The 15,047-nt window shown below is 32.1% G+C and overlaps 3 protein-coding genes across 5 annotated transcripts in view; 2 read left to right on the top strand and 1 right to left on the bottom strand.

The window, feature by feature from the left end:
- The window catches only part of nau (myogenic-determination protein nautilus), a 119,245-nt gene extending 116,256 nt beyond the window's left edge, over nt 1-2,989 (top strand). The window contains exon 6 of the mRNA XM_072530717.1: nt 2,804-2,989. Within this exon, the coding sequence (XP_072386818.1) occupies nt 2,804-2,907 (104 nt within the window). The 3' untranslated portion in view covers nt 2,908-2,989. The remainder of the gene's footprint in view (nt 1-2,803) is intronic.
- Nucleotides 2,990-4,215: 1,226 nt separating this feature from the next.
- pasi2 (Protein) lies at nt 4,216-13,072 on the top strand. Of its 3 annotated transcripts, XM_072530714.1 has the most exons (7): nt 4,245-4,343; nt 4,416-4,471; nt 4,538-4,799; nt 4,909-5,038; nt 5,094-5,188; nt 5,249-5,485; nt 9,216-13,072. In XM_072530714.1, the coding sequence occupies exons 3-7, from the start codon at nt 4,599-4,601 to the stop codon at nt 9,312-9,314; spliced, it is 762 nt and encodes a 253-aa protein (XP_072386815.1). In that variant the 5' UTR covers nt 4,245-4,343; nt 4,416-4,471; nt 4,538-4,598; the 3' UTR covers nt 9,315-13,072. The 3 variants fall into 3 exon arrangements, with proteins under 3 accessions (XP_072386814.1, XP_072386815.1, XP_072386816.1); XM_072530713.1 differs by having other exon boundaries at nt 4,216-4,471; XM_072530715.1 differs by lacking the exons at nt 4,245-4,343; nt 4,416-4,471 and having other exon boundaries at nt 4,478-4,799.
- Nucleotides 12,737-14,540, bottom strand: LOC140440294 (uncharacterized). Its single transcript, XM_072530716.1, has one exon. It carries the CDS (start codon nt 14,419-14,421, stop codon nt 13,915-13,917), a length of 507 nt encoding a protein of 168 aa, XP_072386817.1. The 5' UTR covers nt 14,422-14,540; the 3' UTR covers nt 12,737-13,914.
- Nucleotides 14,541-15,047: the final 507 nt, after the last annotated feature.

Genomic DNA, 15,047 nt, shown 5'->3' with positions numbered 1-15,047 from the left:
TCACACTCTTCATCATCAAACAGTACAGTAACAAGGGAATCATCTGCACTAGAACAGCACAAGCAACTGGAAATCTTCACTTTCATCAGATCTCCCCCAGTGTTCCCAGTACTGTCTAACTTGGTTTCATTTTTCGTGTCCAACAATGGAAATAAAGTCCATATGTCATATCTCATTTCGAAAAATTTTCGACCGAAGAGGACCAGTGGGAAGACGAGCCAGAGGAAGACCAAAACTTAGGTATCAAGATAACATAGAGGATGATCTAAAATCCATTGGAGTAACAGCATCGAGAAGAGTTGCCAGAGACAAGGGCGAATGGAAGATTGTTCTGAAGAAGGCTTTGGCTCATAACGAGCTGTAATGCCACTGATGATGATGATATGTCATTTCGCAACTGTCCTTTCCATTCCCATTTCCAACAGCTATATCTGGTCCTGTTGTCTTCTTTCCAATACATTTTCGTGATCCGTGATTCGTGATGAATGTCAATGGATTCAACATTCCAGGGATACAATCCGAAAGCTTTAAAACATTTATAAATCGAAGAACTGCTTAGGAATGCAACTGCCCTTAAGGAATCTTTAATATTTTTGCAAAATAAGTTTTGGTCAATCCAATGAAGGGATTATTTCTTCGCCATTTAAAGCAGCTAACATCTGCTGGTTGAATGATTCTGGTAGCATTTGGATATAATGCAACGAGTATTATTTAAAGCCTAAAAGAGTAACGGGAAATTGTTTTTCATTTTTGCAAAGATGGGGATGGAGTATATTTGAAATATAGTCTACAAATAATTCAGATTCCATCAAGCCATTGTCCACTTTTACCAACAGCAGCTGGAAGCCTCTTATAGTAGTAAATGATCATCGAAGGAGTTACTGAGCCACAGCTGAGAAGGTGAAGATCTCAGTAATATTGGCCTTTGCTGTTCTTTGATCCATCTGGTGAACATTTTTAGCACCGCGAGGAGCAACAACTTTATCCTCCTTAGGACAAAATAGGAAACAAGTTTCGTCCCCGTTGAACACTTTTTTTTTGATCTTGCAATATGTCAAAATAATTTTTCTCCTTTAAATAATTTTCGATGTTAGAAAACCAGTTTTTATGTCTTTCTCAGAAACGCAGCTTCTTGCTTTAGTTACCGCTTCTGGAGTTCTTAGGCTTAAGTTTGGATGACGCTTAAAGAAGGCTTCATACCAGTGTCTTCCAGGTTGGTTGTCCTTGAATGGAATCTTACGTGAATCGGCGTCCAAGAAAGTTTTCACTGAAGTCAGAATATCATCCCTTCTTCTCGGAACCATTCAAAGAATACATGTAGGTAAGATTTTAGTAAAAATAACCACTTTGGTATAAATCATAAATTATTAGCAAAATGTTTAAAATCTTGGACTTTACTAGTGAGTTTGGCCGTAGTCTCCCTATTTACCATGCTGCCAGTTGTTGAATCATTACAAACAGTTTCCAGAAAATATTACAAATAATTTTCGTCGCTGCCTTACGACAACATGTTTTAACACTTTTTGATTGGCAATGTTAAATCCGTTTTAGCATGAAAATGGCAGAGTTTTCATGGAAAAATTCACAAAAAAACAAAGCACTTGGGGCACATGAAGAACATTTGAATTGTTCGTAGATTAATAGTTCTTTTGGGATATCTGTTTATAAAAAGAACTGCTGCTCCTTGTGCGTTTTATATGTTTCTCCTACCATCAAAGACATTTTAATTTTACGCCACAAGCTACAATTTTATATATCTTAACTTACAACTTAATAAATTGTAACGTTTTTTGACTGTCACCGTCAAACATTTTTTAAATTGAACATAAAAGTACTTTACTATTGTGCAAAATTCATATTTTATGACAGACATCGCTAACGACTGAAAAAACGTTATGTCTTTCGAACATTTTTCCACAACAATGAAAATTTGCCATCTCTTCTAAGATATATTCATTGAAAAGTGGATTCTTGACGTGCACTTCCAAAAGGCGAATTACGGTTTGTAAAATTACTTTTCATAACGATGAGAATCCATCCCCTCAGGTTTAGCCGCTTTGTGCCGTGTTTTATATACATTGGGGATGTTGCTGTAACGTGGTGGTCTTTCAGAAACCTGCATAATTTTCGAATATATTCAACAGCTTCCTGCTATGACGGCGGAAAGTCTTCGCTTCGCTAAAATTGTCGCGCTAATGGCAGAACCGGACGTGCACAAATTTTTTTTAAAAAATATAAACAAGAGGTTTTTATGGTTCTGAAATTACTAAAAAGAAAATATCACTATTAATAAATCAATAATATATTAATGAGTTATTGTTGGAAGTAAACTAAATGTAAGACCAAATACTTACCATATCGGGTATCATGAGGTTTTTTTCTGTTTATTTTTATAATTTACTATGGAATCACTAACAGGAGAATTTTACTAACATCATTGAATGTTTTTGTCTAATCTTATTATAGTCAAGCTGCTGAAAAGATGATCATGAGCGCCAGTGAGCGCTATGCACTCTTTGAATGTTCCTCTTCTCAACGTCATCACTTTTACACGTTTACACCGCTGAACAAAAACGTACTCACTCTCACAATATTTATATGGTTTTTTATAGGTTACTGATTTACATTACAATAATAATGTAATTTAAACATTTTTTTTTATTTCGCGTACAGCTTTCTATTCTAAATTACAATTTTTATATACAGTGTAGACAAATAAAAAGTTTAAATGTGTCAAAAACAAGTACAACTTAACTTCTTGTTTTAATATGGTTTTGTATTGATTTGTCTAATTTTGTTACAGGTTGTGACATTGGTACCACCACATCCAGCCTGGATTGCCTAAACCTCATCGTACAAAGTATTACCAATAAAAGCAAACACGAAAACAGCGATCATGGTACTTAACCAACTTCAATTCGTTAATTTTAGTAATTGTTGCTATCATAATATATAGTTATTTATAAATAAACTTTAAGAATATTATGGATTTTTATTGTTTTGATAATTGATAGGTATCACAAGAGGAAGTCATGAAATTAACAAATAGATGGGATTGCACATGCAGAAGAAATTTTGATTTAATTAATTAAAAATAATGATATTGACGGTAGCATTAAAAATCCATTAAGTATCTAGATGTTACTGTCTCCTGCTTGCTAGAGACCAGTATAAAAATCAATATTCGTCACTGAGGATCTTACAGTTTTTTATTTAATTATTTACAACCAATTTCACTTACAATGGAAATCTTTACTATTTACGATTTATATTTAGTGTAAATATGTTTGCCTACCTTTCAGAACCAAAAATAGGTAAAACAATAATTTCTATATAGCAGTGTTGTTAACTCTACGGATTTATCTGTAGATCTACGGATTTTCGAAATTACTTAGGATTTTCGGATATCGATCACATTTCTACGGATTTTTCAGCTGCAGCAATCAAGAATAAAATTGGGATTTTTTACTCTTAGCTTTTTATAAAAATAGAATTTTTACTCTTAGACTCTTAGCTTTTTATAGAAATAGAAGTATTTATCAAATAATTAATTGACATCTAGTCCTCTGTAATGCCGTGAAATGATGAATTTCAATTTTCGTAACAGGTGAATCCTCGGCGCTTAGGGGAATAACAGTGATCTCAGATGGAATGCTAAGATTTACCTTGGGGACTCCCCGTCCTAACATTATAAATATGAGCTATTTGGAAATCTACTGTTTAAATTTGTTAAATTCGTAATTGTAATTTGATACCCAAACCATAACAATTAACATCATTCGCTATCGGCACCTATTAGTAACAATAAATCATTCACCCACTCTTAAACTTTTATGTATATATGGTAAATATTATGACCTAAATTCTGATGTGAGCCTTTGGTACCATAAAATTTGAAAACGATTTGAATTATGGATGTTTGGAATAATAACTTCGACCTAATTATTTACGGTCTTTAACTTTTAAACAGTGATTGCCATGCCAGTAATCACTGTAAACATCCTCACTGTTTACGTTGAATTAGATATACGTTAAATTTTATGTATGTATTATATAAAATAAAAATAAATCTACTGTTTTTGAAAGGAAATCTCCTGTTTTGTATTGCCCTTTTCTCCTGTTGTTGAAAATATCCATCTGGCAACACTGTACCAAGCACATCTTTCTGTTCTACGGATTTCTACGGATTTTTGAAGCGACCTCTACGGAAATATTCAGTTGCAGAGTTAACAACACTGCTATATAGATATGTCAATAAAAATGCACGACATGTTCTGTTAACAATATGAAACTATATTAGAGACTATATAATGCATCCATTTATCTACAATTTAAATAGAAACGTAAGAATAGTAAAAATTATATACACAACTGTTAGTAATTTCAATTTCTATCTTGTACCTTTTGTCGAATAGCACCACGCCCCTGTGTTTACAATCTAGGTTGATTTGTCATCGCAACTGTCACTGAGGTAAATACTACAATCAAACTACAATGAATAACTTTTAATTATACTCAATTAAGCAATTTCATAAAGTTTTTAGGTATTAACTGAACACTGTTTTATATGCAAGTTTTAAAACACCACATTTTTCAAAATGGATTACGGGAAGAAATCACCTACTAGGGGCACACCTTCTGTGTATTCACACACAACTTCCAGAAGTAATGCTAATCTACACAGGTCTTCTAGGAGTTTAAAATCGTTAAAGATACCTTGGTACCAAAAGCCCCTTGTACAAGATGCCATATTTTTAGATGTTCAACGGGCTTCCTTAATTGCAGCTATATTTTCATTGGTATGTTTTGAATAGCCTACTATACAGAAAAACTATAATATTCTTATTTCTATGTAATTATTGGAATGTTGTGATGTTTAAAGAGAGTAAAATATTTGTTTTATTGCAGTTGCTGTCGATTTTTACTATAATAACTGCATGTTTTGATCTATATTGTTATGCTATGGCTGCCCCAGGTTCTACACACTATGGATACTATGTTATATCTTTCCAATTTGTATATGTAGGAAGTAGACACGGTAAGCAATGTGTACTTAAACATGAACTGTTTTCTTCATTGCCATTAATTTTTAGTAAGAAACACGCTAGTGATGTTTGCTTGTTTTTCCATTTTACTTTCAATGGCTGTCTTTGTTACTAGCATTATGTTGATCAATGCTCTAAGAAAGGTAATGTAGTTATATCATACATCTAACGTTTTAAATATAAATCCTTACTGTACATTTTAGGAATATGAAAAAAGAATGCAACCATGGATATATACTTTTGCAGCCTTTACCATATTCCGATTTCTTGCATTTCTCTTTTTCTCTATAGTAAATGATATGATTTTTGCTTACAACATTATAATGTGCCTTTTGTGGATCATATTTCTTGTGCTAAGCGTATATGGATGGGTTCTAGTATATTCTTTGTTTATTGAGCTCTCTGAGTTGACCAGGTTAGAGGATTTGGCTCATTTAAGGGTAAGTTAAAATATTAAGTGTAATTACATTATTATTGAATATTTAAGTTACTTGTATGTGCAAAAAAAAACAGAATTTGCAAATGTATTATCAGCAATGAAATGGTTGAATAATAAAGAAAGTAGGGATATTAATATATGTTATTCAGAGAAGAACTCCATATCAAAGAAGACACCCAGGAAAATGGGAATGAGACTGAAAAATATGGAAACAAGAAACCAAAAAGATATGAAAATAACAGGACTAAAAAGTTGGGAAGGAAAATTAACAACAAAAAGGAGTGGAGAAAAATCACATAGCAAGTCATGGAATGGCTCAGCACATAAAGAAAAGAAGGAAGAACTCATTTTTTAAGGCCTTGAGTGCTATTATATATAAAAACTTGAATAAGTAGATAGTGTTGCATAAAGCTTAAACATGAAATTTGAAGAAAAAAAAAGTATGGATGCATAGAAGCACAAAAACCTGGATGAGATACAGAGATATCAGGATGTATTACTAAGAGGATAGATTAATTTGAAAATCTAGTTAAGTCTCAATAATTTCACTATCACAAGCAAAATAAGTGAACAATAGTAATGGAGTAAAAATAAGTTTTAGTAAAGAAATTTATGAGAAACAACACAAAGGTATAGAAAGAGATAGATGGCTATAGAAGAGATTTTAATAAATTTTTGCAAAAGGTGCAAAATTATCTGTTGACAATCATCATCATAAGTGGCTCGACAATCCGTTGTGGATCTTGGCCTGCTCACAAAGAAGTCGCCACTCCTGTCGATTCCTGGCAACTTCCCTCCATCTTCTAACCCTTAGAATCTGTAGGTCTTCTTCCACATCATCAATCCATCTCATTTGTGGTCGTCCTCTGCTTCTTGTGCCCTCTGGTTTTGAAAATGTTAATCTCTTCGTGTATTCGTGATCTGACATCCTAGCAATGTGTCCAGCCCATCTAAGTCTCTGCACTTTAACGAATTTCACAGTATCTGGATCGGTGTATAACTGATATAGTTCAAAGTTGTATCTCCGACGCCATAGCCCATTTTCATTTACGGCCCCAAAAATTTTTCTCAAAAATGCCAAGAAGTCTTTTATCATTTTGAGATAAGATCTACGTTTCAGCCCCATATATCAAAACCGGTCTTATTAAGGTCCTGTATATATTAAGCTTTACTGCACGTTTTATATTTTTATTTTTTAAATGTTTCTGGAGGCCGTGAACAGTTCTGTTTGCTATTGCTATGCGTCTTTTTATTTCGTCGCTTGTCGTGTTTGTTGCGTTTACTAGCGATCCAAGATATGTAAATTCTTTGACTTGCTCAAAGGTATGGTTGTTAATTTGAATTCTTTGTTGGATATTTCGAGGGTTCTTAGAAACCAACATATACTTGGTTTTTTCCCCGTTTACCACAAGTCCTAATTCAAATGCTGCGTCCGCAAGCCTTATAAAACACTGCACCATGTCTCTCATACTTCTGCCTACTATAACTATATTGTCAGCGAATGCGAGAATTTGCGTCGATCTATTAAAAATAGTTCCATTCATTCTAATATTTAATTGTCTGATTGCCTTTTCCAAGGCAATATTAAAGAGCAGACACGCCAACGCGTCCCCGTGTCTTAGACCATTATTAATGTCAAAGAACGCAGAGTTTTCTCCTTCAATTCTAACACATGAGCTTATGTTTTGCATTGTTAGTTGGGTCAACTTAACTAACTTAGGTGGGATCCCAAATCTGTTGACAATATTTGTTTGAAATCATTCCTATATGATGTTTTAAGTGCATATCAAAATAGTTCAGAGAAATAAGTAAAAAAATACATGTTTGGGAACAATCATCAGGTATCAGAAAGAAAACCTACATGTTTGCTGCAGATAATTCGGTATTGTTTTTTATTTATTGACAATTCAGTGCAAAAATGCGTTTTTCCAAAAGTTTTGGTTATCATTAAAAATTTTGTCTTTTAAAACTATTTAAAAAAGCTTCAAAATGGCATATTCTGAAAGTTGTATTTTATGTGATAGTATCAGGGAACAATTCCTTTTCACAAACTGTAGCTATTGCAGAACAGTGCTTAGCAGTCATTCTAGAGGTTCTATTTAATCTATTCTAAATGGATTAGATTAGATTAAATAAATTTAATCTGTTCTTTGTTCTATCATGAAAGCATTTGTCCTAAATCTCTGCTTGCCAATTCTTTGGGATGTCTTGTGGTGGTATCCAGTCTCATTGACACATTTGAAGCCAAATTTAGGAAATCCCCATTTTTCTAAACCCCACTGTGCATTAATATAGAAACTTCTATACAGGTGATTTTATGAACAATTACACAATGATATCAGTGAGAATTATTTTGCCTTTGGATCCAGGCTTTTTCTGGTCACAGACGATGCTTTTTGGCACTCCCAACAGTCAGCTCTAGGTTGTAGTATTTTGTGGGTGATTCTGTTTTAGCAACTTCATCAGTGACCTGGAACTCATACCAGTGTGACAAAACGAAAGAGCTGACTGTGGTGTAGCTACATTAATAGACAATAAGTGGGGACCTAGAATAGAAAGCTACCCACACAAAAATGAACGAAAAGTAATAATAAGTTTAAAATGTGATAGATTAAATTAAATTGGCCACTTAAGCCTGGGAAAAGTGGCTTCATTCGATCTCTTATCTGTGTTACTCCTATATGGCCTGCTAAATCTCCAGTGTGGAACATTAGATACAGTAGGTAGCAATGTTATCACCCTGTTAAGGTTTGAGATGATTATGAACTTCTATGGGGGTCATTGAATGATTAGTTGGACAGGTGAATTTGTATGGCGGAAATATTTGATATATTTATTTTAATTTATGTTTTAAACATCAACAACATTAACAAACTTAGTATAATATACTGTGTTAGTATTATACAAAGTATAATATACTATGAGGAAATACAGATGAAAATGGAGCAGAGTTTTTTGGAACAAATGGCTAATCCCTAAAATGAAGAAGATTATGGGATTAAGGATGCAGATAACTCACAGAAAGTGTAGATCTCTTGAGAAACATATCAATAGAAATTGTAGGATAATGATTAGAAAGATTATAGATAACAATTGTGTAGTCTACATTTTTCTTCTGCTTAATACCAGGAATTGTTTTTGAATAATATGCCCCTCAATATAAACAAAAAATCATTGTAATATTTTTGTTACAAGCTGACTTTTGATAAGCAAAAAGGTAAGATGTTCTGCCTTTTGTGTTAATTGCTCATAATCATACATATTATTTTATTTATCCATTTTTATTAACTACGCATGTCTTGTATTTATATTGTTTCTAGACTATCTGGATCAGAAACATTACTCTTTGCCATGTAACCTACCTACCCACATTACCCCATGTTATAATAATTATAGTATACTCTGTTTGAAAATTGATAGCAAAGTTTTTATGCGAAGTTTGTCAGGGTTGTCATGTTATTTTTATAAATTCTATACAAAACTAAGCTAAGAAGGAATCGATACTAATAATTTTTCTGTTTTGAGCAGCCTGGTATAAAGACCATTGCAAATTTCTGTCATAAAAACTGTGCTATTATACATTTTCAAATCGATTATAGATATCAGTAATTTTACAGTTTTTTAGAAACTACTTTATAGTTTTTTTGTTACTCATTTCGTTAAAGAAATTAGTAGCAACGTGTAGTCGTCCCATTGGACTTAGTTGAGATAAAATTATATGCATTTTACAGATGGGCACCATGCAGTCCCTAAACACATCGACAGCCCCGTCTCTGGCGGGCTCTCGCCCAACGACCCCACACAGTACAGTTTCGACGATGCCTGTTTAGAAGAAATACCGCTGGACACCACGCCCGCTTATTGGCCGCAAAAGTCCAAACCTCCTGTCGTCTCTACGATATATTAGACTATTATCTCATCTGTGTTGATCTAAAATGTTTAAAAGTGGTGGCAAAATTGATTTTTTTAGCTTTAGTAATCGATGTATCGATATTCGGGCACAGAATTAGAAATAATTAGGAAATTTATAGGTACGCGCAACTGATACGCGCAGGCAGCTTACGTCATTCTTTAGCCAGCTCTATAGCGTCGTGGTATAGTTGATTTTTATAATAAAACACTGACGTATCAATGGAAAATTCATTAATTTAGCAAAAATAATTCATTAAATTATTGACTTAACACATAATGTTACCTGTTTAACATATCGGGGATAACTAGATTCACGTTAATCACCTGTCAAATTCACGTCGGACGTTGTAGCTAGTAGTGTGACGTCAGTTCCGTCGTTTATCAGCTACATGTAAATTTCTTCATAGGTTCCATCCTAAGTATATTATATCGATTTGAAGTAATGTTGAGTGTAGTAGCCAAGTTCAGTGTGAACAAAAACAAAATTTAGAAGACACGTCATCAAAAATTATTAATTGAGGCGGTAGCTAGAAGAAGGGCCTTTCTGCTAAAAGAAGGAAAAAGTGCTGCATCCCAGTCATATATTATAGAGGAGTCATGTTTGAGGCAGAAAGGAGAAGGAGTTTGTCTACACTGTACGATTTTTTCTAGGTAGACTTTGGGTTCCTCTACATCTTGAACTCTTTTTAAGGCCTGTCTTTTAACCCCAAAATTTCTGTCGCACTAACTAAAGGAGAGTCCACGAACAGGATAAATATGTGTCAGTTCGACTCTGTATAGTTTTGATATCCAATAACAATACCGTAACACAGCCTGATTTTTATTTTGGCATCCAGCTGCATCTGATAGAAGAACAATATGCTTGGTATTAGGATAATCTGCTAATTTATTCTGAATACAGTCAAAGTACTTTTTACATTGAGATTCTATGAAGGAATATATGTATGATGATACTATCATTATGTACGTGTATATTGAATACTTACATCCATAAAAGTATTTTATAGAACTGTTTTGTTATGCTGAGCTTTGGCAACGGTAGATTTTGTACGTAATGAAATTCCAGGACAAGAATGCCACTATCATCTGTTGCCTTTTTCAAGTAATCATTTTTTAGCTTGGAATATGCCTCTAGTCTCTTTTTAGTCCCAAATTAGACAACAAAACTCAAAAATTCTTTTATTTCTACAAATTTATAAAAAATAGGAAATATTATATTAGTATGCACACATTTATGGAAAATGAGGTAATATTAACAATATATCGTTGAGACTAAGGAATATATTAAAATAGGAGGATAAGGTAATAAGTTCTCGGCATAGTAATGAAAAAATCAGTTTTTATTAAAAAAAATGCATGTGTTTTAAATTTAACCTCACTTTAGTCCAATAAAACTTTATGAACGTTTCTTGGATAACCGAATTAGGTTCCTGAGGTGTGATTATGAAAAAGTGTTCACAATATCCAAGCACCGGTGTTTGTATCTCTTCATTTGGACAAAAATGTTTTTAAGTCAAAAGTTTTTTAGATTTAGGTATAAATAAAAGTCAGACAAAGTCAAATCTGGCGCATACGATGGATACTCCCAGAATTAATACTTTAAAACCTTTAATTTTGGAAACTAGGATTTTTTTATCTAGTTTATTGATTGTTTGATCCTTTGACTGCCAAGTAATTAGAAGAATAACTAGGGAATCTAAAAAAGGCACTTTTGATGCAGTGATATCGGTTTCTATCAAATACTTGGAGAATGGGTACTCTAGATCGATCACTTGTCATCATATTCACGATATTTTCTTCAGTACTTGCTATTTTTGGTCATCTTTAAGGTAGATTATCTTCAATTGATGTTGGAACACTTTCTTTTATTACTGCTAATGAAACTATAAACCAACTTTGAAAGAAATTTAGTTGGTGATCAGTTTGTAACTCCCTTTTTACTCCCGCCATCTATGGACTTTGCCAGGAACTTTTTACCTTGAAGATTCTGAGCCAAACTCATCAATTTTTTAAAGCAGTGGGTACAAAAATTTTTTACATAAACGTAACTGCTGTATATCATATTTTATAATTCTACTATTAATATTCATATGTTTAAATAATTAATGAGTTTGAGGATGACACTTTTGTATAAACATTTATTCTGGTAGCTTCTCTGTTTTTGATAGAGTGAGTTCACCGTTTTATAGATTTTTTTTTACAATTTGCTATTATTTTTTAAGGTAGTATTAGTATATATAGTGTACTGACTCGAATGGTAAAGAACTGTTTGATTTGTTAAAACAAATAAGTTTGTCTTAGAGGAACATAAAGCGTTTTGTATATTATTCAGTATTCTTTAAAGTATTTAAATATCAGGAAGAATGATATAGGGAATATTGTGATTTTTACTAAAATAGCTGTACCATTATCAGAACAAAATTGATGTAAATTAACTCCTAAGAAATTTTATTCTGAATTTCTTCCGGTTCCTTTTTCACCTCTCAAGGCATATGTTAATAGCTCTGTATCAAGTCATTATTAAAAATCGATCTGACAGTTATCCCAATCTTATGACAGCTCCTTAACTGTCCTGTTCATTTTAGTCATGACAGACATTGACATCGGATATCAACAACAATAATTTCAGTGTATTTGTAAGAAACAACTCATAGTACATTTTTTAAAGACTTATTCACATAAAACATCAAGTAGCATCTATGGACCTTTTGTCAGCTTCCTATAGTATCAAATATTTGTTTATATAAAGAAAAATAGAAAAAAGCAAGTGTTTGGTCACCTACTTTGTGGATTTTCCAAATTTTTATCAATCACAACTGTATTGCACCTGTATTTACCATGTAGCCAATGGTATTCTTAGACTTATAAGTTGTAATCAGCTGATTTGTTACAAAACTATCAACTTATGACGTAGACCATAAAAAAGAACTAAAAATCTTAAATCAGTTAAATAGATTTACATGGAATTTGTTCCGATATTGGTATATATCAATATTATCATTTCCATTTTTTTTAATGCAAATTATTTAGAGCGTCGCAAACATGTATTAAGTACAAAGTATTATTATATGTATAGTATGGCAACTATGTATGTTTCAGCCGTATCAACACAAGTGTACAGCATCTTAAATATAATGTCTGTCGTCACAGCTGTCTCTATCGTGGTATAATGTTGCATTGTTTTAGATCTACAGCAGATCCTCAATTATCTGTGTCGCATCAATGCAAGATCTAGATTAACCGAGTAAATCTGACACTCATATTTTCTCATTAACATACATTCCAATTTTTATATATGTATATGTAGCTCTCTGTTATGAATTAGGTCAGTTGGAAGGTGTAACTACAACTTAATAAGAATCTCAAATACATTCTATGTGAAAAACACTTAACTATTGAAATTAAGCTTCTTGACAATCGTACTGAAACATGTAATCGAATTTGTTTTTGAAACGTAACTAAAAAGATAGTATTCGTTGTTGGAGGAGGCAGAATCTATTTTTGATTACATGCCTTAGCAGTGCCTATGCTGTTTTTTATTTGACAAACGTATTTTGTTATTGGCGTTATATTTTATATTGATAAAAAGTATTTTTATGTAACTGCAATGCTTAACCGTCCATTTTTAAATGTTTTTGGTATTGTTTTTATTGTATAATAAAAGTTATTTGATAAATTGTGTTTTTATATCATGATTATTGCTTTTCCCTTGTTAACACATTCTATGAACTAAGATTGCTGTCTGAAAAGAAGCCGAGAAGGATTTTATTGGCTAGAACAGAGGTTGTCAAAGTGGGTGACGCGGCACACTGGGGTGCTTCAAGCATTTGCCTAATATGCTTACATTAAAAACAAATACAGGAGCAAACTTCAAGCATTAAGGGATTTGAGGGTCAAACTTACAGAGATTCCCGTAATTATAAAAGATATAATGAAAACATCATTGAAACAGTTTCATTCATCACATTAAGTAAGGATATTTGAATATCAAATGTACTGTATTTTAAGGATCTGAAAAAAAGTTTATATTGAAATCAAATGAGCCTCAGAATTGTATTTTTTTCATTTAATTATTTTTTAATTAAACTGATAGCTATGAATAATATTATTAATAAACTTAATATGAGACATCAGATTTTGCTCTATCAAGTTTTCAACTCTCTGGAATCTTCACTGCAAGGCTCTGTTTGGTAGCACTCTTTATATTTAGAGGATTTTATCATTTTTTATAAACCAATAGAGAACCTCCAACAGAAAATATCTGAAAACCTTCACAAATTAGGTTAACACCAATGATATTAACAGTCAATAGAAGACATTAAAAAAGTTATCTTGAAGGTGTTTATTTATTAAAATATTTGCCATGTCTCATTGTGTTGTACCAATCACAAAACTAGTGTAACAATTATACTAGATTTTATTAAAAAAAACCTATTTGTCCTGTCCTTTTAACAAGATATATCTGCTAGTATGATAACAGAATTAGTATAAAGCAATTTATTATAATAAAATTATGAATCATTCTTCAAATTCCAATATTTCGTAAAAATCTCCCATCCTAACAGCAACCCCTTTTTCAGATTTAATTTCTTTAGGCATATCCGAATTGTCGGCTTGAAATGAATCTTCACCATTAAGTATTTTAATTCTCTCCTCTATTTGGAACTTTGCATACTCAGCTTTATCGATATCATCCTCTTTTGTTTTCTTCTCTTCCTCGAGTCGTTTTATAGTGTCATCAGCAGTTTGTAACATTACTATGGAATCAGGATGAGCAATTCTTTTTACATAATATTCTCCAGTGTGCACTATTCTGCCTTTCATGTAGATATTTTTACCTAACGGAATAACTGCTTCGTGCTCGGGGTAAGTTTTAAGTGTTTGTAAATTAATTATTAAAGTGTCTATTGTTTCTTGTTCCTTGGTTAAGGCCTGGATTGTTTTATCATATTTACCTATGTCTTCTTCTAAATGTTTGAGGAACGTGTCTCGTTCTTTAAGTATATCTAATGAATTTTTGGCCATTTTCAATTATACATTCTTTTTTTTTTGTTACAAAGGTATAATAAACAATATTAATCAAAATACTTGTATCTGTATGGAATAGGAATAGAGATCAGACGGTGACGGACATCATAAGTTAGGTTATGGATATGGCCTTTAAATAATAAACATATTGTAGCCTGCATCATATGCAACACATTATACTAATATTAATTTTCTTATATATTATTTTTTCTTAGACAATACAAAAAAAAGTTTTCTATTGTAATATTATCAGATTGTTTTTCAGTTTTTTATGAGTAAAAAATCAGTGGTGCCTACTAGCTCAATTAATAGAAATATTGATGACACTACGATTCACTCCTGTCGAATTGAAATAACAATCTACAGTTAAATAAAATTCATAACTGAATATTTTCATTTTAGTAGAAGTTTCACTTTCAGCTCTATTTAAAATTTGAGTATTACTCTGGAATGGAAAATACAAGTTATTATTTTGCTAATAACATTTCATACACTTTATATGGTCGCTAAATCAACACTCGATATTTTATTACCCCTCCACCGGTAAACTTTTAAAAAATTCTAGCTTGCGCATTCACCAAATTATTGACAGATTTCAAAACCTTAAATTCGAAATTATTGAA

This window comes from Diabrotica undecimpunctata, chromosome 4 (genome assembly GCF_040954645.1).
Source record: "Diabrotica undecimpunctata isolate CICGRU chromosome 4, icDiaUnde3, whole genome shotgun sequence".
In the NCBI taxonomy this organism is placed as follows: domain Eukaryota; kingdom Metazoa; phylum Arthropoda; class Insecta; order Coleoptera; family Chrysomelidae; genus Diabrotica; species Diabrotica undecimpunctata.
This window is presented reverse-complemented; position numbering and strand designations above follow the sequence as displayed.